Source organism: Protopterus annectens, chromosome 7.part0 (assembly GCF_019279795.1).
Source record: "Protopterus annectens isolate FY-2018-M chromosome 7.part0, PAN1.0, whole genome shotgun sequence".
Lineage (NCBI taxonomy): Eukaryota > Metazoa > Chordata > Ceratodontiformes > Protopteridae > Protopterus > Protopterus annectens.
In genome coordinates this window covers 320592601-320618596 of record NC_056739.1, presented here as the reverse complement: position 1 = coordinate 320618596, position 25996 = coordinate 320592601, and the positions used below count along the sequence as shown (strand labels likewise).

General features: G+C 43.6%; 1 protein-coding gene across 4 annotated transcripts in view; it reads left to right on the top strand.

Moving 5' to 3' along the window:
- AMPD2 (adenosine monophosphate deaminase 2) overlaps window positions 1-25996 on the top strand; it is an 855139-nt gene that overhangs the window by 789928 nt on the left and 39215 nt on the right. For all 4 annotated transcript variants that reach the window (XM_044076870.1, XM_044076869.1, XM_044076868.1 and 1 more), the window contains 4 exons: window positions 7415-7578; window positions 12765-12885; window positions 13522-13695; window positions 18229-18339. In XM_044076870.1, the coding sequence (XP_043932805.1) occupies window positions 7415-7578; window positions 12765-12885; window positions 13522-13695; window positions 18229-18339 (570 nt within the window). The remainder of the gene's footprint in view (window positions 1-7414; window positions 7579-12764; window positions 12886-13521; window positions 13696-18228; window positions 18340-25996) is intronic.

Here is a 25996-nt window from a genome sequence, read left to right as displayed (position 1 = left end):
TGAGCTGGAGTAGTCTCCCCTAAGTCCATGTTGCTGGAGGACAGGGTCTTTTTTTTTTTTTCGTTCTCAGTAGAGGACTGTAGCCACTTTGAAAGCAGTCTCCAGCAACACGTCCATGCGGCTCCTTTCACATGCTACTGAAGGGCTAGGGTGGCTGGGTCAGGCTGTCAATGAGGCCTAACGCCTGGCTCAGATTATGTCAATTTTGGAACCTTTAGGCGTCCTTGCCAATGCCCCTTGTGACAGCTCTACTCTTTCTGACCAAGACCGTCAAAGAGATGCAAGTCGAATGAGAAGGACAGGAAGAACACTATACCATCAGGATCCTTCTCAAACCCTCGAAGGTCTTTCGGACAGAGTGCAAAAGAGAGATGTGGTTCGGAAGTCACAGTATTCAGAGACCTCAGGGCTCTTCTTCCCCCAGAGAAGGCAGAGGGATGAATGGATGCTGACAGAGGAAGAGGGGTCGAATTTTGGGTCTCAGAACCTTTCTCGGACGGACACCCGGGCAGCAGCCTTGAGGGTGGCTAACTGCTCTACTCTGGAGGCAGTGGGGAGACGATTGTCCTTTTTAGCGGTATATGGGACTCATAACATCAGACCACTGGGTGCTTCAGATCATATCAGAGGATACTCTGCTCTCCACAGTGGGTCCCCAATTTCCCAAATGCCTCCCGGATGCACCACCCACACAAGGGAGGCAGCAGCACAGGGGTTCCAAGCACTAGTCGCAGGCCTTCGTGATCCCCCAGATCAGTCAGATGGGGCTTCTACTCCAGGTTTTTTGGTGCCAAAGAAAACCCGGAGACTTGCCATTCTGGGCCTTTCTACCCTGAACCTGTCAGTTGCCAAAAAAAGAAATGTTCAGATGGTCACACTACAGTCCACATCATACCCATTACCTACGAAAGTGACTGAATGTGCTCATTTAGACCCCTCAGGACTCTTACTATCACATAAAATGCTGAAACTCCAGGAGGTTCCTCCATACCACAACTAGGTGATCATTGCAATTTGGGCTTAACCTTTGATCTCACCACAGCCCAAGGGTGTTCACCAAGGTAAATTGGCAGTGTTAGTGGCTAGCTAAGGACTTCAGGAATTCAGGTCTATCCTTACCTGGACGATTGGCTCCTCACTCCTCCTCCCACCAGTGTACTCTCCCCAGGCAAGGGATTGTTCTTGATCCTTGCCCTCGTTTGGGGATCTGATCAGTGCATCCAAATCACTCCTAGATCCTAGGTGATAAGACTACATTAGGCGCAGAATGAATACTTTTACATTGCAAGATCTTCCTGACCTCGGACCAGAGTACAAAACCTGAGGATGCATGTCTCTGATCTACCATTCTCATCTGACGGTGAGTCTGTATTTGAGGACCTTAGGCTCAATGGCGTATCCATAACTCTTCTCCATGTGCCCGGTTGCATGAGAATTTTGATGGACTATAAGCTGTACAATGGTCCTGTTGTAACTTCCATTCGCCAATTCAAACTCAGCGAGTCAGCCGGTCATCCCTCATATGGTGGGTATTTTATGTTTGGAGATGACCCTTTGTTCAGCCAAACCACGGTGACCACAGATGCCTCCCAGCTTGGGGAGCATTGTTCGAACCGCAAGACCGGTCCGGCCTGTGGTCCCCTGTAGACCAGCTTGCGCCGTGTCCTGGGGGCTGAGGGCAGTCCTTCTGGCGTTGCAAACCCTTCGGCTGCTCTTCTTCTGGAAAGATTACCGAATTCAGTCAGACAACATGTTGAGTGGTCTGGTATATCTACAAACAGGAAGGATCAGGATCTTTTGCCCCAGCCGAGGAAGGCCATGAGGAGTGTGTGAATGGGCGTCCGCAGCTGCTTTCTCGCCGCGTACACGTTCAGGGCGGGTTAACATCCTAGCGGACAGGCTAGTCAGACTACTATTCTGATTGCCTTCACAGTGGTCTCTGAATCTTTCAGTATTAATGAACAGATCTACATGAGTGGGGTCCCAACCTTGCGATCTCTTATCCTTCAGCGCAAAAGTGCGATGCGATTTTTCGCTCTGAACCCCTTGCCGGGGAGTCACAGATGCTCCTGGTACATGCCCAGCCGGGGTCTTCTGTATGCTTACCCTCAGTATCTCTTATTCGAGGTTTCTAGAAAGCTTCGTTTACTGAGAACAAAGTCCTCATTGCCCATTTTGGCCTTGCTAGGTATGGTTTCCCTTCCTTTGGTCTCACCTTCTGAGCTCTGCCTTGGATCTTGGATCCCATTCAGGATGATTTCACACCCTTGGGGTTCCTCGTCTGAATCTGGACGGTTTGAGCTCACATCTTGGCTCACTCAGTTCCGTGATTGCTCGACTCCTGGTTATCCTCCTAAGTTAGGTCTATTTTGATGACTGCTCGTAAGTCTTCAACCAGGAAGGTTGCTCGCAGCAAGTGGAAATGGTTTCCCTTTGGGCCTCAAGGGTTTGAACTCCTTAGCGGCTCCTATTTCTGCCTTTCTTGGTTTTATAGCTGATATTTTCAACACAGGCTAGTTCTTCTACTGTCCAAGATCCAGTTATTTCCATTTCTCTCCATTTTCAGCCAGCAGAGTGAGAGTTCTGCCTCTGTCCTCATCTAGACTATGTAAAGCCTTTATTAAAGGCACCTTTTATTACCCCCGGTCAGAATCCTGTTCCCCATAGGACAACAATGTAATTCTTCAAGCTTTGGTGACTCCACCATTGAACCTATAACAGCAGATCTGAAATACTTATCTTGGAAAGCTTAGCTTTTCTGGTAGCTATTACCACTCTGCCAAAGGGTATTAGACTACAGGGCCTTGTCCGTAAAGTTCATATATGATCTTTCACAAAGATAGGGTTTCCCACCGGACCAATCATCCTTTCACTGCGGGTGGCATCACCAGTCGTGTCGATCAGATATGTCAATTTTCCTGTGTTCTTTCCTAATTTTACTAACAGATGGAATACAAAACTCCACCCTGCTGGATGTTCATAGACAGTTATGATGATTCTATTTACACAGGACAAAGAATTTCCGTAAAAGCTGATCAATTGTTTGTATCCTTATAAACGCTTTTTTGAAACCTATCTCCAAGGTAACTATTGCTAGATGGATGTCTTCATGCATCCTTCAGGTCTACAAGGGCAGAGGCGCATGTCTCCTCCGGGTCAGTGAGAGCTCATTCCACCTAGATCACGATAGCTATGTCTCTGGCACGATCTAGAGTTTCTTTGGATGATATTTGTGCTGCAGCTACTTGGTCCTTATCTCATACATTGTTTCTCATTGCAAATTGGATTTGACTTGGGAGAGCATCCTTTGGTTTAGCGGTGCTCGAATATTCTTCCCATAAGGGCCTCAGGAGTTTAGTAGCTAGGACTCATGCACAAGTTGAAGACCAAATGAAGTAAACTTCAGATAAAGAAGTTATGTACTCACCATGGCGTTCCATCTGAGTAGTTCACTTCATTTGTCTTCAACAAATCCTCCCTCCTCCCCGGACCTTGGCATATAGACAGCCTACAGGCTGCAGTTGTAGGTCACAAATATATATTTTCAGAGTCAGGTTATCAGTATAAGGTTATAAAACTCCAATCTGGGGGTTGGAAGGTAGTAGAGGTGTATTATGGGTAAGGAGGAGCCTGAGCATATGCTAGTAAGTGCCAGCTCAGATCCGATACGGATCGGTATCCCACAGGTTGAAGACAAATGAAGAGAACTACTCAGATGGAATGTTATGGTGAGTACATAACTTTTTCTTCTTTGTTCTTAAAAGAAATGGACAAGTTCTGTTTGCTTTCAAGATAGTTATTATCTTATGACTTAGTTATTTTTCACTTGAACCTGCCTATGGCATAAGTGAGTGAAACCTAGCTGCCCCAACCAATCCAGGATGGTCTGAGGGTTTCAGTCACCAAGCAATTCATGGATCCGGTAGCCGTCTGCTGTGGGTTTACACTGCCATACACTAACTTTGGGACGATAATGCGGCTGCTTAAATGACACAAGTTACCAAGTTCCACAGCACACATTGCCAGGATGCTGATGTTGATGAGGCAAAACAGTACTATAGCTGCCTGTATTGACCATCTACAGGCCTGCTTTTACCTTCATTAGTGAATAGTTAGAGTAAGGGATGAAAAGAAATGCGAGTCATGGGAGAATATTAGATTGTTAGTAGGCATGGCATATTGGGCAAACAGTATGAAAAACATTCAGTAAAAAGGAGATAAGCAGGAGACCATCTCCTTCAATGGGCTTACAGGGGGTTTACTAAAGACAAAAAGGATGATGATTAACAGGACAGCATTTAATTTCCCTATCTACCTCTGCAGTTATCTCAGCCAATGCTGAACTCATCCCTCTCTGTCATATGTGTTGCAGCTGATGTGTTGTGAACATGCCCAAATTGTTGCATGAGGGATGGCGGTAGGACTCGTAAATTAAGCCACTGGGGTGCACAGCAGCCATTGTGCATGTGCCGTCCTGTATGTAGTATTTTGTTGTTCACCGTGTGCCAGATGCATTAGGCATGACTGCATATCCATTGTGCTGTCTCGGGCCACTTGTTTGGCGGTTCTCTAAGGGTGAACACATCAGGAATCACAACCTCTTTTTTTGGCTGATGAACAAAATGACAGAGTCTACTTCTGTCCTCCTGACGCTGATGCTGCTTTCACTAACTGTCATAAATTGAATGCTTTCGGCATGAGGACTGGAATTGATACACATGACTTTGTTGGGGGGTGCTTCTGTTGTTGGTACTGCCCTGCTTCATAATAGCTCACAGTACTGTAAGTCCATCAGCTTACTTCATTACTGCCCCCACCCGTGTTTCTGGGTTCACCCCATACTATAGTCTGTTTGCATTGGCTGTAATATTTCTTCCCAATATACTTTTATTTGGCACCATTTAAGAATTACTTGAGTTCTCTTAAATATTTCCCATTTTAAAAGATGACTCATCTGAATGTAGTCAAACATTGGATAGTATAAGTGAGGACTGGATGGACCCTTCATCTTTTGGATGGCTACATGTCATTATCTTAAGGACATGGTTTTCAATTGTTTCAGAGATAATGTAAAAAGCTCTTTGAACTGGAACCTGACTTACGACAGGTTATGAAACTGAAGCTGCATATTAGAGACACCCAATGATTCCATGCTGCCTGTTTCCTTACACCTTCTTGATCAGTTAACAAAGTGCCAAAGATTCCTTTATTGGCTGTCAAGATGACTGTCTTGGCATCCGCTGTCTCAAACACATCATAAACCCTGTTATAATGGCGAAGAACACTATCATCTCTGTGATGTACTCAGGACTACTGCTGGGCTTGCACTTGTGGCCTGGAGTGGGAATACTACACATGCTATTGTTTTCTAGAACCTGCTGTTCCGACTCATGGTCTTGTATAAGAAGAGTTGTCATTGATGGGCGTGAATAGAAGGTTGTCATTGATAAACGTGCTGGCAGCAGTCTTTTAGGACTGACTGCTGCTGTTTCTGTAACATGCGAAATGCTGAGTCTATGTATAAAAGCAGATGTATTGCAGTCAACACTGTAGCTGGGACAGTTATTGCAGAGAATTCTCCAGTTGGAGCCCTTAACCAGAGATTTTTTTTGCTCCTCGCTACTTTGGAGTTAGAGGGCCCCAGATAATAAATGACACCTGGCACTAGATGAGCCTTTATGGAAACTCTATCACAGAAACTCTAAACTACATCCTTTAAAGGAAATAAAAGGACAGAGACAAGTTGAAATTGATTGAGAGGAGTGCAACCAAAATTGTTCAGAGATCTTTATAACAATTCTTTTGAGAAGATAGAGACTTTGATGGCTGTGAATTTGTCCACTTTGTGTTTTTCAGTACATAATAGATGCAAAAGCTTACACCAAACAGACGTCAGGGTCCCACATTGCCATCACGCTACTCTGCATCAAGCAACACCTATTATTCCTGTTCTGGGGTGTGGATACCACCATTCTATAGCAAATTTTAAAGGCGGACCCAACAGAGTTTATATATGTTTCCCAGCATGGATACAAAAATCACTGATAGGTTACTCAGTCCTCGGCACTGGGCCATATGGTATACCCAGCCTGAGCCCGCGCAGCGCTCCACCATCTGATGGAGATGTGTTCCGCAGCCCACACCTTATCCTGTTTGGATACATGTTTCCCACATCCACCACCACAACTATTCATTTATGGTAGTGTTTCCTGTCCACTAACGTTGGACTCCCTCCACCTGTGCAAATGTTGATTACTACCTTCTAGTTCACCCTCTGGCCTGTTTGACTGTATGTATTGTCTGCTGAACAGCTTGGCCAGTCAGTGCGCATGATGTAGTCTGGTTGAGTTGCTCGCTTGCTTCACTTTTGTTCTGCATTTGCTTGCCATGGCAAATTGTTGGCCGGATCGATCCTGCCCACTTTTTGCTAGTGCCATGATGATTTTTGCATGCCTCTCTCTCATGTGACTACCACCACAGGTGGACTCCAATGATTTTTCACCAAACACATCCTTTAGCCTCTGTGCAGGTATGTGACATCACTGTGTCGTAACAGCTCTCATTGCTCCATGTTGTATAGCATGGAGCAGACCTAAATATATTTTGCTGCAAGCCGGTGATTACACCTGGGCCGTTTCCAAAATGCACTGCAAATGTATCCAGACAACAGAAGTGGGCCTTCGGCGGTTCAACCACCCCATTCAATGATGTTATGTACACCAGCAACAGTGTACTGTTGCATCTTTACTCATAGTTTGGAGCTATGGATGGGGTCGGTGACCATGTAATTTCGCTATTGTACCTGGCACTGTGAACCGTAGTGACGGCGTGTTAACACCACTACCAGTATTGTGAGACCAGGGGCTTCCGAGAACTCTGTGGGTGGCATTGAGTGCACCTGCCTACCATTTCAGATGGCAGTGTGCAAGGTAAATCTTACGCCAAGTGCTGGTATAGGTTGCCGCTTGCCAAATGTGGGAGTAATGGGAAATGCCTTGGTGGTGCTGAGACGCATTCCTTTTGTTTCACTTTGACAAAGTGAACTTTCAAGCATTGGCATGTATCCCATTTGTAATATATACCGATTAAAAAGGGAAAGCATACTTGATAGTTTGGGGCAGATCATTGACAACAGTGGACATTGCCAAGAATGAGGCAGAATGATAAATTTGCCTGCATGCGACAGAGAGCAGTGTGTGAACTCCAGAGTAACAGTTTGAAAATCTGTCTACTCCGCAAACTAATATCTTCAGGTGCAATTGTTTAAGGAAAGTATGTCACACTGAGGTATAACATTACCTATGAAATAATTACACCAACATTCTGGTTCAAAGAGCATGTTGACGACAGGCAAGTGATGGTTTCAAAGTCATTTTCTAAATTCTAACTCTTGTGACTCTTGCTGTTTTCACAGGTAATTGGTTTTGACAGTGTGGACGATGAATCCAAACCAGAGAATCATATCTTCAACTTGGACAGCCCACTTCCTGAAAACTGGAAGGAGGATGACAATCCACCATATGCATACTATCTCTATTACATTTATGCCAATATGACTGTTTTAAACCACCTCCGTAGGTAAGAATTTCATGCTAGTTAGTACTTCAAAGATAGTCTGAAGCTTGTCAGAGTTAAGACAGAGGCAGGTCTTCAAGTGAAAGAATTTGTTGAGCTGTTGCAGAGTTTACTTAAACATTTCACAGTCATTCTTTTAAAAAATAACACACTATTGCTTGTAACTTTATTTATTCCCTAGATACTCTTTCCATTTACAGCTGAGAACTCATTTTAACCATATAGATTTGAGAACAGTGGTGTGTGTCTGTGTGTGTCTGTGTGTGTCTGTGTGTGTCTGTGTGTGTCTGTGTGTGTCTGTGTGTGTCTGTGTGTGTCTGTGTGTGTCTGTGTGTGTCTGTGTGTGTCTGTGTGTGTCTGTGTGTGTCTGTGTGTGTCTGTGTGTGTCTGTGTGTGTCTGTGTGTGTTACATGTAGAATGATTGCTTATTCCGGCAATGCATCCAGTGTAAATGGTTTGCTTTCATGTATGAACTCTGAAGACTACCCTTACTTCATGTGTTGACTGCATGAGTAGGAAACTGGCTGGAAGCAGAGGCCATCAGTGAGAAACCAAGGAGAAAAGCAGAGTCAGTGGGCTCTTAGAGATGCTGCCATTCTGACCAGTCTTGCTTGACATAGTTGTCTTATGTTAAGTAAGACTAGAGAGTAGGAGTACCCTTCTCACTGATAAAATCAAGATTGGTGCTGTAGTACAGAATGGAGTAACTAATTCTCCTGAGACCTGATGAAGCTTCTTGGCTGAAGTGAAGGTTTGTGTATTAATGGGAGGAAGCCTGGAAACAATTATGCTTGGAGGGATGGCCCTGGATAGGTTAGTGGAGGAGGAAAATTTGTAAGGTCTATAATATGCTGTGAGATGAATACTTAGCTTTGTGAATTAGTAGTAGCAAGAGTTAATAGGATACTTTACTTCATAGCAAAGGGACATGAATACAGATATGGAAGCATCATGTCATTGTACTGGACATTATTAAAGTTTCAGCCAAAGTGCTGCATCAAACTCTTGACGTCACGCAAATGAAGGGAGATTAAACTGCTAAAAATACAAAAGTGATGATGGGTAAAGCAGTGGTTTGAGCAGAAATTATAAAGCAAGTTTTTATGTAATACTAGTGTTAAACAACAGTGTCCAACAGACAAATCCGTTTCAAAATTCCAAGTCATACAAGAAAAAGAATTACTGAAAAGTTTAGCATGTCCGTATAATTTTCCATTGCTATACTCTTAGTCTGTATGTCTGTCTGTCTGACTTGGACAGCTGCATGACATAGAGGGATAAAACCCTAATGTGATTAGTGTCTCGGATGCCTCTAGGACCTGGCCAGAAAGGATTGGAGTATAGCCGCTGACATGTCACCTGTCCTGGGAAAGGAGGCAGATGTGGGACCACTACATGTTGCATCCAGTGGAATCCGAGCCTATTGAGACAATGCTGTATAAATGCATTCACACTTATAAGCCAAGGGGAAACTAGCATGCATAAACAGTCTTTCCCACCAGATAACAGCAGTAACAGTAGGAAGAGCTGCCAAGTAGCAGGAAGTACTCCCAGTAGTAGATGGTAGGCCACCACACAGGACTGATAAGCTTTCCCACTCCATACTACGTGACGCTCACCCGGGAGATGAGTGCTAGTTAGGATTCCTTGGTGAGAATGACTGTTATTCTGCTGTCACATCCTAACCTAATTTAGGAATGTCTGGTCTCAATCCCCCTCCCCCCAGACCAAATGGGCCACTTGAGTGCAAGTAGAAGAGCAGTTAAGCAGAATGCTGCAGGTGAAGAATACATTAGGCATGGTCCAGTGGGGAGCAAAAAAAAATCTCACCTATACTACTTTCCATCTGTACTGTGTCTGTACAGATAGTCATTATTCCCACTACTGCAGTAGCCTTTAAGCTATATGGGATGTTGTCCTACCCAGGGCACAACTGGACAGCTTCCAACGTGACTGCTGATTGGTCAGCCCTGTGCAGGGAAATCAGAGTCAGAGAGTGAAGATTTCTTTAGTTCTTTTGAAGAAGCAGCTTAGAGACTTCATAGGAGCAGCAGCCAGCCCTCAGCTTCGGTTCTAGCATACAAGTATCCAGTGGGAAACCTTTCTACACATAATAGTGCCCTTTAAAAAAATGCTATTTTTAACAGGGCTTTTTAGTAGTATTCCCTCATCATTCCTACTGCTGTAGTAGCCCTCAGGCAATACGAGTTGTTTTCTGCCTAGGGAACTGCAAATGGCCTGCTTCAAAAAGCTCCGACTCCCCATACTCCTCTGTGACTGCTTATCAGCTAATCCCAAGGAGGGAAAACAGTCTTTTTATTCAAACGTACCCATTCCCTCAGAATTTAACCAGGCACCAAATGGATTTAAAGTTTTGATACTATCATGACTGCCTCTTTGGAGGTTAGATAATATTTTCTCCTCTGATTTCTCCTTATGAAAAGAGGGGCTTGGAAATGAGTTGTTGTATTCAAGGTACATTTTGAAATTAATTTACACAGAATTCATAGCATATGCCCCAAGAAATGTCCTTTCTCTTTGGTAAACCAGATAATACTGAAACTTATATGTCAGTTGTGGCAAGTTACAGAACTAAGTCTTCTAAGAAAGAAATACAAGGTCTGTCCTAATGATCTATTTCAGAGGAAGCCAGTATAAGTTGCTGAGAAGATTTTCTCATTGGACATAAAGAACTTCTTGTTAAAAATTGTTTAATCAGTCAGTACTGAACCACTGATATATTAGTCATTGAGTGGCTGTGGTGCAGCAAGTGAGATATGAAGTCATTTGTAACCATTTTTTCAAGTGAGTTAAGTCCATCTCTGATGATGTTTAATAGTGACTGGTAAAAAAAAAAAAAAAGTGAGTGACTACAACTGTTGGCTGATCTCCACTCCAGTCTCAGTCATACAGGGAGAGATTAATATTGAAGTGTAAAATTGCAAGTCAGGAGTCACAAGTCTGTTAAAAAAAAAAAAATGACAGTTCTTTAAAACTTCTGTGCTCTTTAGACAGGCTCTAGTAATTGTTTTCAGTTTAACTGCAAGGAGACAGTGTTGGGCAGAGGCATATCATTCCCTTTACATTGAGCATTGCTTGTTTCCTCTTGCCTTTTTGTTTGTAACAGTGAGAAAAGGAAAGGAAATGTGCTCTAAGTTTATGGTAGGACTTTGCCTATTGATTAAGCCTTCTTTCCTTGTTTGAAATTGTAGAATAGAGCCTGATGTAATTCTCAAACTATGGGAACCCAAAATGAAGCACCACAGTATTTTCTTCTGTGATTTGGTTACTTTTGGTTTTAACACAATCAAACAGAGATCTGAAAAGTGTCCATCTGTGAGAGTTTGGAAGAATAGGGCAGACTGTGTGTGAGTGCAGAGCAGTTACATAATCGGTGTTAAATGCTTGTTGATTGATATGGCGTATCTAAGGGCAGAAAATTTATCTTTGAACAGCAATTGGAAATAATTATTGTTGTAGTTTGTTTCCCTTTCATCACAGTCTGACAGATTGGTACACAGAAGATGACTGTCTTCCGGTGAGACAGGGAGGCAAGCTGTTTGTGAAAGCACCCATCCACTACATGGTCACAGTTGGATGACCATTGATATGGCTTTTCTAAATACATTGTATATGAGCAACAAGTTGAAATAGATGCTTTGAGTATTTGTTCTTTCACTTTCATCACAGTTAAACTTTGAGGTATACAGAAGGTGTCTGTGCTTTGAGGTTCGGGGAGCCAAACTTTGTGTGAAAGCACAGGACGGTTACTTGATCACTTTTGAGTGATCGCTGAGTATGTGGCTGACTAAAACCGTTGTGTGTGTGTTTTTGAAAGTTGTATGATGCCTTTACTTTTTTTTTTCTGTAAAGATGCAACAATGTGAAACATAAGCTGTACAAAGCACATAGGTATGTTTCAGCAAACATGCAGCAAAGATGTGAAAAAAATAAGCAAAACATGTATTGTTTTAAAAATACAATAGACTTTTGAAAAATGAAATTATTTTAGACCCGCATATGTACACATTAACCGAGCTTAGCGCTCCATGGACTATTGCTTCCTGTCAAAAACTGTAATACCTTAATTGGGTGGAACTTTGACTAAGCAACTTTGCTTTGGAAGATGTTTGGATTCAGATTTTGACCTAGCAGAAGTGAAGAGCCAGAGTGCCTTCCTCTTCAGACAGCAAAAAGGGGGGATTTGTCTGAAAGGACTCTGTTTCCCAGTGTTCCCTCATTCTGGGGCACTCCTCTGTAGTTTCAAGTGACACAACTCTTCCCTAAAAGTTGAGTGCAGCAGTTCATTTAATCTTTGCTTTTTACATGGAGTATTCACTGGACTTTTTCGGACAGGGAGCAGTGAAGAACACATTTTAATGGATTGCAAATGAGAAGGCAGACGGCCTGTTTCCCAGTGTCAGTGACTTCATGTTTGTAAATTTTGCCCGAGTTGTGCCATTATGCCTGGCTAATTGGACATTGCTAACAGGTCATATAATTCCTGTGTTGAGAAGCACATAGTATCCTTGGTAGTAGAAGTGAGTGAGGCAAGTCACTGGGTGTGATAGATGATTCTTTATATACCTCATTACTCTGCGATTACAGATAACAGGGTGTTTGAGTCATGGCATGTGAGTAAATCACAAGTTGTGTTGGTGCAGTAGGGTATATACAGGGCCATTAGATGCTGTAGTTTCATAATCAGCATAAAAGGTAGCTGGATGCTGGAGGAAAATTACTGTGTGGGGAAGTCCTTGAGTGCCATAGGATAATGAGCTGTACAAGTAATAGCTGTTCCATGTGGACAGCTGACTGGCATGTGGAGTCATTTGACACGTCAGTTATTGACTGTGTCAGAGACAAGTAATGAGATATATTGGGTAGTAAGTTAGGCTGATGCTTCTCACAGGGTACCCTGTATAACAGGATGGATTCAAGGATTATTGAGTGCTTTGGGTTACAGAGCAAAATCATTACAAAATATCCTCCATAGTATGGTCTCTGGAAAGTTTTAGTGAGATGGATGTGCATTAATGGGTATCTTGGGTAGCAGAGTGAGGAATCCCCTCAATGTAATTCTCGTTTGGGTAAAGGTCTTGATTCTTGCTTGCTGTACAGCAGTGGTAGGTATACACCTTTTCTTTGAATTTCTTTTGTTACTACAATTTATTTCTCATCTTCTTTAGGAAGAGAGGGTTGTCCACTTTTGTACTACGTCCTCACTGTGGGGAGGCAGGGCCCATTCATCACCTTGTGTCAGGTTTTATGCTGTCTGAGAATATTTCCCATGGTCTGCTACTCAGGAAGGTAAGGCATGTGATTCTCTTTGTGCTCTTTTTCTCAGCATGTAGGGATTTGTTAAGAAATACTTATTTTACAGACATAGGTGACATTGTCTCTGTTTTGTATTTACTAAACCAAGAAAATGAAAAAGTGCAATGATTTTTATGCAGGGAGTAATATATTTTTATGAAATTTAACAGCTTATTACAAAATTTGACTGCCTACTCAGTTTTTTACAGTGGTCATCACTGATTGTAGTTAATTTTGTACAAAAATAATAGCCACTTAGTGTTTTTTTTTTTTTTTTTTTTTACAGTGGTCACCAGTGATTATAGCTAATTTTGCCTATACCATATCCTGTTATATATTATATTATGTTAACTGCTGGAGTTTACTACTTGTAAGCAAGTAAGTAAAGTGAGGACATTGCAGCCATCTTTTAAACACTTTGCCAGAGCGTAGCATGTTTTATTACAAAAGACAACACTGTACTCCTGAACTGTTTAGATCTTTTAAAATATGGCCACGGTGTGTTTTTCGTGCCTTTTACAAAATTAAATGAATTAGTAGAATGTGCCTAGCTATTGTCTTTAGAGTTTAATATTTTAAATTATATTGGTTGTTGTTACTGCCATTGTTAATGCATGTTTCTCATCATAGGCTCCAGTACTGCAGTATCTGTACTACCTTGCCCAGATTGGTATTGCCATGTCACCGCTCAGCAACAATAGTCTTTTCCTAAGTTATCATCGGAATCCACTGCCAGAGTATCTTTCCCGGGGGTTGATGGTCTCACTGTCAACTGATGACCCGCTACAGTTCCACTTCACCAAGGTAGGACACCTGAATCCACTAGACAATACTTCATCCAGAAGTCTAATGGTTCTGAGTTTAGAATGTGCTGTCTGATTTAAGAGGAAAGGACACAAAATGTGTCATTACACAAAAGCACAAAAAAGGAGAGCAACAGGAAGTCAGTCTGGGTAACAGTGTTATATCTGTGGTTTACATTATAAATGAGATGCTATTTCCCTTCTCTGACTACTGCTGATTATGCAGTTATGTACAGTTATGTCTGTCAGCTACAGACATTCATGTCTGTAGCCTGTAACACTGATAGCTCTGTGAGTTGTTTTATGTATTGGATTGCCTTATATATTGGTCAAGAGCTGGTATACTCATATGCACATGGGTATATTATGTATGTGTGTGTGTGTGTGTGTGTGTGTGTGTGCATTTGTGTACATATATGCATCTGGGTGTTTTCATCTATTGTCTTATCAGCATGTTCGCAGTTTTTCCTGCTTCTTCCACCTTTGTGCTTGAATGTGTTTGGTAACCAGAGTGAAAGATGACAGGTGTGAAAATTTTGATTGCATTGTTTTCCATTGCAAGGAGTGCTAGATACAGTGCTGTTAAGGGATTGAGTAAAGTAATTCCATTTCATAATGGTGTGAAGAAATATACTAAAATATAAACTTCATAAAGGTTTTTTTCAGAACTGGTGAACAAAGTAAATACTTAACACAGTAACAAGTAAAACGTGATATTAAGTAAAATTGTAGACTTAAGTCCTTTTTTTGTTTGTCTTTCTCATAAACTCATGAGCATTCTAATCTAGTCTAGGTTTTAGTAACTTCACTGAATATGTGTGTGTGTGAGACATTATATGGTTGTTGTCCAAGTTGCAAGAGGCCATTACTAGCTAGCTTTAGAGATGAGACTGTCTGATTATTTGTCTGTTTCCTTTGCTCAGAGTGAGCAGGGCACTCTTGTGACCAAATAAACTGTTGCCTATTTTTTTTTTCTTTATTTGGTTAGTAAGACCAATCAGAGTTCATTCCATGAGAGGTGTAGCAACTTTTGCAGCTTTTCTTATACAGATGTCATCTAGAGGCTGTGGGCAGCAGCACAGACACTAGATTGTACTTATCGGGGTGGGGGGTTATAGGACAACTGCTTTGAGCATCAGCTATGGTACTCAGTTTCCTCTCCACTGTGCACTGCATCAGAGCCAGCCACTCAGTGGTGTCAAATTAGGCTCCAAGTCATGTGGTCACATTAACTAATGTTATTAAAATGGGCATGGGTATTTACCAGTGATAAGTGGGTTGAGGACCTGGCCTTTGTAGATCTGTACCAGGGACACATAGAAATGCTGGTAGGGGTCTGTGTGCCCTACTTGACCAGTGTGTTTCTGCTGTAAAAGGTCAGTAAACTGCTGCCCAGCTGGTGTCCATTTGCCCAGCTTGTTACCTGGGTTAGCTATGTTGAGCAAAAGCTGGGCACAGAAGCAATCCACTTGCCAAACACTCAGTATATGTTCACTGACAGGGCACAGCTTAGAAGTGGATAACATGATGATAAGAATGAGGCTGGGCATCCTCTGTATCCAGGAGACAAAATAGAAGGGCAGTGTAGCAAAGCCACTTGGTTTGGGATCCAGAGTCTACTACTCTGGAGGAGGTCAGACAAGAAGGGATGTGGGAAATGTAGCGAGGGGGATACTTCAGAAGGCAGTGAGGGAAGTCATCAGAATTAGTGACAGACTCTTAGCAATCGGGCTCATGTGTTAAGATAGGGTACTATTCATAATCTTACCTTGTTTCCAACAGCAGGGTTGTGATAGTGAGGAAGACAGTACATGCGGGCAGCAGCTTGACAACATGAGTTGGTGTTTATAACGGGAGTCCTGAATGTACATGTCTATATAAAGAGAACACAATAGGAGGTCTACCTGGGTCCACATGCATGGGGCAGCAGGAATAATGGAGAGGCCATTCTAGACTTCTGTCTGGCAAATGGTTTGATAGTTGCCACCCTGGTTCAGCAAGATAAATTGTCACAAGTTCACATGCAAGAGTGACCAACATGCAACTCTGGTAGACTTCCTCCTAATAAGGAAAGGGGCACTGGGGAAGAATCAGCAATTGCAAAGTCATCCCCACTGGTTGCCACAGTAAGCTGCAAGTGGTGGTCAGAGAAGGCTCTAAGGTCAACAGAGATCAGACTGAAGACCTGGAGGTTGACTGGAGAGAGAGTACAGGATTTCAAGGAATTACTCGGAGTCGTAACACCTCAGGAGGAAGAGAAAATAATTGGAGATGAAGAATTGCACCTATTAAAAACAGCACATGTGAGAACTGTCCAACTGATGTAGGGCCAAGACAGCTACTTAAGGAAAGCTGTTGGCGGAATGCTGAACTCCAGAAAGTAATCAAAAGAAAGGAGGAGTGCAAGAAGAGGTGAGAGAAAGAAAAGATGTACCAGGCTCAGAAGGAATGCTGATTGGCTAACAAAGAGGCTAAGAGACCAGTTGCAGTAATGAAGAACAAGGCATCAGAGGCACTCTTATCAGCTTTTCTAAAGTGACTCAACAGATGCCAGAAAGAAACTCCCATCAGATTGCAAGGCAAAGACAGAAAGTTAAATAAGATTGCCATCCGGCACCCTTCATAAAGGATGCTCACAACAGCCTGCTCACTAGTCCACAAGACTCCTAAGGTAGATAGGAGTACTTTCAGCAGCTTTTGAATAACGAAAACCCAAAAGAAGCTGTACTTCCCAGACACAGCTGATGATGAAAAACAATAGAAGGAGCCCAGTCTACATGAAGTAAGGGCAGCACTATGGAAAATGAAGTTTGGGAAAGCAGCAGACCCGTGTGAGATCTTGGCAGATGTGATCAAGATATTGTGGGAGTTAGGGAAGAAATAGCTTACAAGTGTAATGGACATTCCTGGACTTGGAAAAAGCATATGACAGGGTTCCAAGAAGGCTGATTTTGGCAGTCCTGTGATGATTTGAAGTGCCAGAAACATTGATAGAATTAGTCCAGGCTTTGTACAGGGACCTGTGCATTCGACTCTGAAGACTTCGAAGCTGACTGTATCTCAGAACAAAATGAAAAACGCCAAGTACAAACAGCAGTCTGCCAAAAAGAGTTGTTCCCGGTGGGAGAAGATGCATATTGGGGTTCAGCTCTGGTCCCACTGCAGTTCATATGGGTGATGACTACATTAACAAACAAGTCAAGAGGGGACATCTCAACAAAGTTGCTGTATGCAGATAATCTGGCATTATAGTCAGACTCTGAACAAGAACTTCAGCAAAGGATAGGGGAATAGAATGCAAAACTGAAGGCACATGCGATGAAACCGAGTACAGATAAGAAAATTGTAATGGTAGAAGGTAGGGGAAAACAGAAGTGAAAGTTGTGAAGCAGGTTAATGGCTTCAGGTATCTGGGAGGAGTAGGTGAGGAGAAGGGGAGTCTGAATGAGAAGGTCAGTGGTAGTATCAGAGTAGCTGCAGCCAACTGGCACATAGTGTCTGGGGTAGTGTATGACAGAAGACAGCCAAAGAAGCTGAAAAATAAGGTATACAAAACAGTGGTGCAACCTGTACTACTCTACTTACACTACATCTAGGACAGAGGAAATGAACACATCAGAGCAGTAGCTCAAGTATTTCCAATTGTGGAGAAAGTCAAAAAGAGAACAGATTATGGTGATGAAAAGACAGTCTGTTGAAGAAGATTTGGGACAGAAAGGAAAAGCAAGAGGAAATGAGGACATCCAACAAAGGTGGATGCTTTGTGTGAGAGAAGACCTGCAATAGTCAGGAATGACTGTCAAAAAAAACAAGAGAGTAGCAGTGAATCAAGAGATGGTGACAGCTGACTCAACACCCCGACCCCATGTAGAAAAGCCAACACATTCTGGCTAGGCTTATAAATGCCTTCGGGCAGATAGCCTAGTTACCTACCTATGAACCTAGAAAGAGGAGGAGGAGGATGATAGTGACAGCGTCCTGGTCAACAGTGCATTCTGTCACCCGTGATTACAAGCTTGATCGTTTTCCAAGACTAGAGGTGGATTTGTCATGGTGGTCACCCAAAGAATAATAGCTGGACCCATCATCTTCTTACCTTTGGATTTCTAGCTTGATAGAAATAAATAATTTGATAAAGTATCAGGGGATAAATAGATGGGACATTTTAATACAGTTGCATAGGAATTCATCATAAAAAATGACTGCATTCATGTCTTCACTGTATTAGACCCTCTTCTCAGTTTGTAAAATGGATATTCTGCTTAACAAAGGCTTGGACAGAGGACCAGCCTTCTTAAAAAGAGTGCAACTAATACAGTAAATATTTATAGTAAAGACAGAAATGGATTTTCTTGATCTACTGTGATGGTGAGTACCTTACACAACTGTAGTTTTTCAATACTGCTAATGTGATTGTGCCTGTTTTAACATTTCACTCTTCTTTGGTTTTGACACCCCCCCCCCCCCCAAACGCATGCTTACAGATGTATGTATTGTTTCTTCTTTATAAATTGTTTCTCCTCCTTGTCTGTAGGAACCACTGATGGAAGAATACAGTATTGCTGCTCAAGTTTGGAAGCTTAGTTCATGTGACATGTGTGAGCTGGCCAGAAACAGTGTCCTTATGAGTGGATTTTCACATAAGGTAACAATTTTCATGCCCACTGTCCATTAATGTATGTAGTGGAGTATTTGTGCATTATGTGCAAAAATATGTGCATCATACTTTGTGCAGGATGTCTCTGTTATGTGTGTGTGTTGTGGAAATGTCTGCATGTAAAATGTATATTTTCTTTGCTTTTCGGATATATTATGAATATCTTTGCATAAGCTGCATAGCATGTGTACTTCTTGTACACTGCATGACATTCAAGGCTGTGTAGGTGCCTTTAAATAATGTAATGCCATTGCAGTTAATTTGTATAGTGCTACTGAACTGAAGTGATAGTAAGATTTGGATAAAAGGACTTTAAAAAGTCCCTCTCTTCTGTACTTGCTGGTGATCAGTAATATTGTTTTTGTCCTGATAGGATGCAAAATGGTTCTGGCTGCAGCTGCTTTAGTTTCTTGTCTTGCTTGAAAAGCAAGGACTATTTTTTTCTGGGGCAGTACTGTCTCTTCTTTCTGCCATATACTGTCTGTATGCATTTATGTGTTTCTGTTTGTATTTCTGTTGCGTCTCTGTGTTGCATTACTTGATATGTGTTGCAGACAAAAAAATAAAAAAAATATATAGTAGCTTTAAGTTCTGTAGATATTTTGATGTATGAAACCAAATGTAGGTAGTGGACTTTATGTGTACTACATTACTCAGGAATTTTATTTATTTGTACAATTTGTCTGAGTAAGTGGTCCTGTATTATGAACATCTCTCAGCATGAAAAGGTGATCTGAAGTAGTTTACTTCATTTGGTCTTCAACCTGTGGGATACCGGATCCGTATTAGATCCGAGCCAGCAACTTTAGTAGCATCTGCTCCAAGCTCCTCCCCTTACCCATAATACACCTCCACTACCTTCCAACCCTCAGATCTCGTTTGCCGCTGATAGCTAAAGCATCGTGATCTCCAGAACTCCAGGTTGTAAGTGGGTGAAAAACTTTAACACATCTCTTTTTTTTCTCTAAATGTTAGGTAGTGACAGTGTAGGTTCCTCTTTCTCCTCCCCTTGCTTGATGTGTCAAGTTTTCTAGTTTGAGTTGTTAGCTTAGTTTAGAGTAGTGTGTGTTTTTGCTTCCCTTCCTCCCCTCAGTGTGTTCTGTGTGTGTGAGCGTGGTGAGTGGGTGTTTTCAGTGAGAAATACATTTTTTTCAGTTATTCTTTCCTCTGATACCATGGCTGATAAGCCTGTATTTAAAAGATGCACTAAGTGTGGCCATATGTTATCCCCTGTGGATGACCACACTCTTTGTGTTACGTGCTTGGGCATGGCCCATCCTGGCACAAACTGCACTATATGCATGGGGGTTTAACCCGCACTCCATCAAAGACAGGAAGGCCAAGTTGGCCCTGAAAGGCCTTCTTCCCCCTTCTGAGACAGTTGCCTCATCTTCGGTTTCGGTCACATCGGCAGCTGTGGCCGCCTCTCCTTCTCTTCCCCTGACTTCTCCTCCCTCTCAGGCTGTACTCAACCTCCTGTGCAAAAGCCTGCGGAAGCGGAGTGGAAAAGGGGCAGAGAGAAGGAGAGAGAGTCAAAGTCGAGGGAAAAACGTAAGACATCTCCAGACCTCCCTTCCCCGGTCAAGACTCTTAGGATCCATGACTCCCCTCGGCTCCGATCTCTCCTAGGTCATCTCCCAAGGATGTCTACTTTGGAGACATTATGGAAATCCTTTGCCAACGGGGAGTTTGGTCTGCCCCCAAACCTTCTTCTGACAAGTCCGTGTTCCTGGAGGCTGTCTGCACGGGCCCATCTACTTCCTGGGTGTCCCCTCCTTCATTTGGTGGACCTGGTCACCTCGCGGGCATGGAGGGAGTTGGACACCATGGAACCAATTCCAAAAAAGCCTGACAAGATTTTGAGTCCTCCCTCTGATAGGCCAGCCTGGAACATGCCCCCCCCCCCCCCCCCTGTAGACGCTATGGTTGTAGCAGCAGGAACTTGCCCAGGAGAGTTCCTCAGTTCATCCTCCTGACCGAGAGTCGCAGATGATGGACCACCTAGGGAAGCGGGTTTATGCTTCAGCTACCTTTTCTATTAGGGCACTGAACTAACTGGCCCATGTCACCAGACTCCCAACGCGACCTGGTAAAGGAGCTGGAGTAGTCTCCCCCTAAGTCCATGTTGCTGGAGGACAGGGTCTCGTTCTCCGTGAGGATGGCCACTTTGAAAGCAGTCTCCAACACGTCCATGCGACTCCTTTCACATGCTACTGAAGGAGCGGCTAGGGTGGCTGGGTCCGGCATGTCAATGAGGCCTAACGCCTGGCTCAGATTATGTCAATTTTTGGAACCTTTTAAGGCGTCCTTTGCCAATGCCCCTTATGACAGCTCTACTCTTTCTGGTAAGACCGTCAAAGAGATGCAAGTCCAGAATGAGAAGGACAGGAAGAACACTGTCTGCCATCAGGATCCGCTTCTCAAACCCTCGAAGGTCTTTTTCCCGGAACCAGAGTGCAAAAGAGGATGTGGTTCCGGAAGTCACAGTATTCCCGAGACACTCAGGGCTCTTCTTCCCCCAGAGGCAGAGGGGGACAGAATGGATGCTGACCCAGAGGAAGAGGGGGTCCAAGGAATTTTGGGTCTCAAGAACCTTTCTCGGACAGACCCGGGCAGCAGCCTTGAGGGGTGGCCCAACTGCTCTACTCTGGAGGCAGTGGGGGGACGATTGTCCTTGCACCTAGCGGTATGGGACTCCATAACATCAGACCACTGGGTGCTTCAGATCATATCCAGAGGATACTCTATCTCCACCGTGGGTCCCCCCAAATTTCCCAAATGCCTCCCGGATGCACCACCCACACAAAGGGAGGCAGCAGCACAGGAAATTTCCAAGCTGCTAGTAAAACGAGCCTTCAAAACAGTCCCCCCAGATCAGTCCAGATAGGGCTTCTACTCCAGGTTTTTTTGGTGCCAAAGAAAACCGGAGACTTGCCCATTCTGGGCCTTTCTACCCTGAACCTGTCAGTTGCCAAAGAAATGTTCCAGATGGTCACACTACAGTCCATCATGCCGTACCTGCAAGAGAGTGACTGAATGTGCTCATTTAGACCTCCAGGATGCTTACTATCACATAAAAATGCACAGAAGCTCCAGGAGGTTCCTCCACTTCTGGCTAGGAGTCGATCATTACCAATTTTGAGCCCAACCCTTTGATCTCACCACAGCCCCAAGGGTGTTCACCAAGGTGGTGGCAGTGGTAGTGGCTCAACTGAGACTTCAGGGAATTCAGGTCTATCCATACCTGGACGATTGGCTCCTCACTCCTCCCACCAGGCGTGTACTCTCCCAAACCAGGGATTATTTCTTGATCCTTGCCCTGCGTTTGGGGATCACAATCAGTGCATCCAAATCACTCCTAGATCCTGTACAGGTGATAGACTACATTGGCGCAAGGATAGATACTTTACATTGCAAGATCTTCCTGACCTCGGACAGAGTACAAAACCTGAGGATGCATGTCTCTCTGATCTACCATTCTCATCTCCCAACGGTGGAGTCTGTGTTGAGGACCTTGGGCTCAATGGCGGCAACCATAACTCTTCTCCCATGTGCCCGGTTACACATGAGAATTTTACAGTGGACTATAGCTGTACAATGGTCCCTGTTGTAACTTCCATTCGCATATCCAATTCAACTCAGCCGAGTCTGTCGGTCATCCCTCATATGGTGGGTGTGTTTTCTGGACATTTTGGAGGGATGACCCTTTGTTCCAGCCCAAGCCACAGTGACCACAGATGCCTCCCAGCTTGGGGGGGGGGGGAGCATTGTTCGGGCAAGACAGTCCAAGGCCTGTGGTCCCCTGTAAAGACCAGCTTGCACATAAATGTCCTAGAGATGAGGGCAGTCCTTCTAGCGTTGCAGGCCCTTCATGCCTTTCTTCTTCTGGAAAAGATTGCAATTCAGTCAGACAACATGTTAGTGGTCTGGTATATCTACAAACAGGGAAGGATCAGATCTTACCCCCTTTGTCGAGAGGCCATGAGAGTGTGTGAATGGGCAATCTCCACCAGCTGCTTTCTCATCGCAATGCACATTCCAGGACGGTCCAACATCCTAGCGGACAGGCTAAGTCAGACTACTATTCTGATGCCTTACGAGTGGTCTCTGAATCTTTCAGTAGCGGAACAGATCTACCGCAAGTGGGGTCAACCTTGCTGCGATCTCTTCGCATCTCCTTCCAGCGCAAAGTGCAGTGAGTTTTTCGCTCTGAACCCCTTGCCGGGGGAGTCCCCCAGAGATGCTCTAGTACATGCTTGGCTTCCCGGTCTTCTGTATGCTTACCCTCCAGTATCTCTTATTCCGAGGTTTCTACAGAAAGCTCGTTGACTGGGGAGCAAAGTGATCCTCATTGCCCCATTTTGGCCTTGCTAGGTATGGTTTCCCTTCCTTTGGTCTCACCTTCTGGCTCTGCCTTGGATCTTGGATCCCATTCAGGATGTGATTTCACACCCTTCGGGGGTTCCTCATCTGAATCTGGACAGTTTGAAGCTCACATCTTGGCTACTCCAGTTTCCGTGATTGCTACGACTCCTGGATTATCCTCCTAAGTTAGGTCTATTTTGGTGGCTGCTCGTAAGTCTTCAACCAGGAAGGTTTATCGCAGCAAGTGGAAATGGTTTTCCCTTTGGGCCTCTCAAAGGAGTTTAGACTCCTTAGCGGCTCCTATTTCTGCCTTTCTTGATTTTTTTATAGCTGATATTTTTCAACACAGAGCTAGTTCTTCTACTGTCAAGGTCCAGTTGGCTACCATTTCTCATTTTCATGTAGGTGAGAGTTCTGCCTCTCTAGCCTCATCTAGACTGTGTAAAGCCTTTATTAAAGGCACCTTTTTGTTACCCCCCCCCCCCCCCCCGGTCAGAGATCCTGTTCCCCCATAGGACCTTATTATGGTTCTTCAAGCTTTGGTCGCTCCACCATTCGAACCTGCTGCAACAGCAGATCTGAAATACTTATCTTGGAAAACAGCTTTTCTGGTAGCTATTACCTCTGCCAAAAGGGTATTAGAACTACAGGCCTTGTCCATTAAAAGTTCCTTATATGATCTTTCACAAAGATAGGGTTTCCCTTCGGACCAATCCATCCTTTCTTTCTAAGGTGGCATCACCAGTCAATGTCGATCAGACCATCAATTTTCCTGTGTTCTTTCCTAATTTTACTAACAAGATGGAATACAAACTCCACCTGCTGGATGTTCATAGACAGTTATGATTCTATTTACACAGGACAAAGAATTTCCGTAAAGCTGATCAATTGTTTGTATCCTTCTATAAACCTTTTTTTGGGGAAACCTATCTCCAAGGTAACTATTGCTAGATGGATGTCTTCATGCATCCTTCAGGTCTACAAGGGCAGAGGCATGTCTCCTCCGGGTCAGGTGAGAGCTCATTCCACTAGGTCGATGGCTATGTCTCTGGCTTTTTGATCTAGAGTTTCTTTGGATGATATTTGTGCTGCAGCTACTTGGTCCTTATCTCATACATTTATTTCTCATTGCAAATTGGATTTGACTTCCAGGAGAGCATCCTTTGGTTTCGCGGTGCTCCAGAATATTCTTCCATAAGGGCCTCCCAGGAGTTTTAGTAGCTGGGGACTCTGTCCCACAAGTTGAAGACCAAATGAAGTAAACTACTTCAGATAAAGAAGTTATGTACTCACCATAACGTTCCATCTGAGTAGTTCTACTTCATTTGTCTTCAACCGTCCCTCCCTCCTTCCCCCGGACCTTGGCATATGAACAGCCTACAGGCTGCAGTTATAGGTCACAAATATATTTTCAGGTCAGGTTATCAGTATAAGGTTCAGCAAACTCAATCTGGGGGGTTGGAAGGTAGTAGAGGTGTATTATGGGTAAAGGGAGGAGCTCTGAGCATATGCTAGTAAAGTGCCAGCTCAGATCCGATACGGATCCGGTATCCCACAGGTTGAAGACAAATGAAGGAGAACTACTCAGATGGAATGTTATGGTGAGTACATAACTTCTTTTTTCTTACTTGTTCTTAAAAAGAAATGGACTCAGTTCTGTTTACTTTCAAGATGGTTATTAATGTTCTGACTTGAATTTATTTTCACTTGAACCTGCACCTATGGCATAAAGTGATGAAGCCCTGACTATGCCCCAGCCAATCCAAGAAGGATGGTCTGAAGAGGGTTTCAGTCACCAAGCAATTCATGGATCCGGTAGCCGTCACTGTGGGTACACACTGCCATACACTAACTTTGGGACAGTAATGCGGCTGCTTAAATGACACAAGTTGCAAGTTCCACAGCACACATTGCCAGGATGCTGATGTTGATGAGGGCAGAAACAGTACTATAGCTGCCTGTATTGACCATCCCTACAGGCCTGCTTTTACCTTCATTAGTGAATAGTTAGAGTAAGGGGATGAAAGAAATGCGAGTCATGGGGAGAATGTTAGATTGTTAGTAGGCATATTGGGCAAACAGTATAGAAAAACATTCCAGTAAAAAGGAGATAAACGGAGAACCATCTCCTTCAGTAGGCTTTGGGGGGGGGGTTTGCCTACTACAAAAAGACAAAAAAGAGACAATTGTTCGGTGTATGGGACAGCATTTAATTTTCTGTCTACCTCTGCAGTTATCTCAGCCAATGTAGCTGAACTCATCCCTCTCTGTCATATGTGTTGCAGCTGATGTGTTGTGAACATGCCCAAATTGTTGCATTGAGGATGGCAGTAGGATGTCATCAGAACAAGCCACTGAGGTGCACAGCAGCCATTGTGTGTGCCGTCCTGTATGTAGTATTTTTGTTGTGTTCACCGTGTGCCAGATGCATTGGGCATGACTGCATATCACATTGTGTGCTAAATATAGGCCCTTGTTTGTGGTTACTCTAAGGGTGAACACATCAGGAATCCTGGCCTCTTTTTTTTTTGGCTGATGAACAAAATGACAGAGTCTGCTTCTGTCCTCCTGACATGATACTGCTTTCATAACTGTCATAGGGTGAATGCTTTCAGCATGAGGACTGGAATTGATGCACATGACTTTGTTGGGGGGGTGCTTCTGTTTATTTAGGTACCTTTCTTCATAATAGCTCACAGTACTGTAAATCCATCAGCTTACTTCATTGCTGCCCCCCCCCCCCGTGTTTCTAGGATTTCACCCCATACTATAGTCTGTTTCGTGGCTAGTAATATTTCTTCCCAATATACTTTTGTTGGCACCATTTGGGGTGCTTGAGTTCTCTTAAATATTTTCCCCATTTAAAGATGACTCATCTGAATGTAGTCCAAACTTGGTGGATAGTATAAGTGAGGACTGCAAGATGAACCCTTCATCTTTTGGATGGCTACATGTCATTATCTTCATGAGACCGTAAGTTTTTCAGTCATTTCTGAAGATAATGTAAAAAGCTGCTGAACTGGAACCTGACACGACAGAGTTATGAAACTGAAGCTGCATTATATTAAGAGACTTATTGATTCCATGCTGCCTATTTCCTTACCCTTCTTGATCAGTTAACAAAGATGCCAAGATTCACTTCTTCGCTGTCAAGGTGACTGTCTTGGCATCCATGTCTCAAACACATCATAAGCCTGTTATAATAGGCGACACTATCATAATACTCTGTGTTGTACTCAGGACTACTGCTGGGCTTTGCATGGCCTGGAGTGGGGAATAC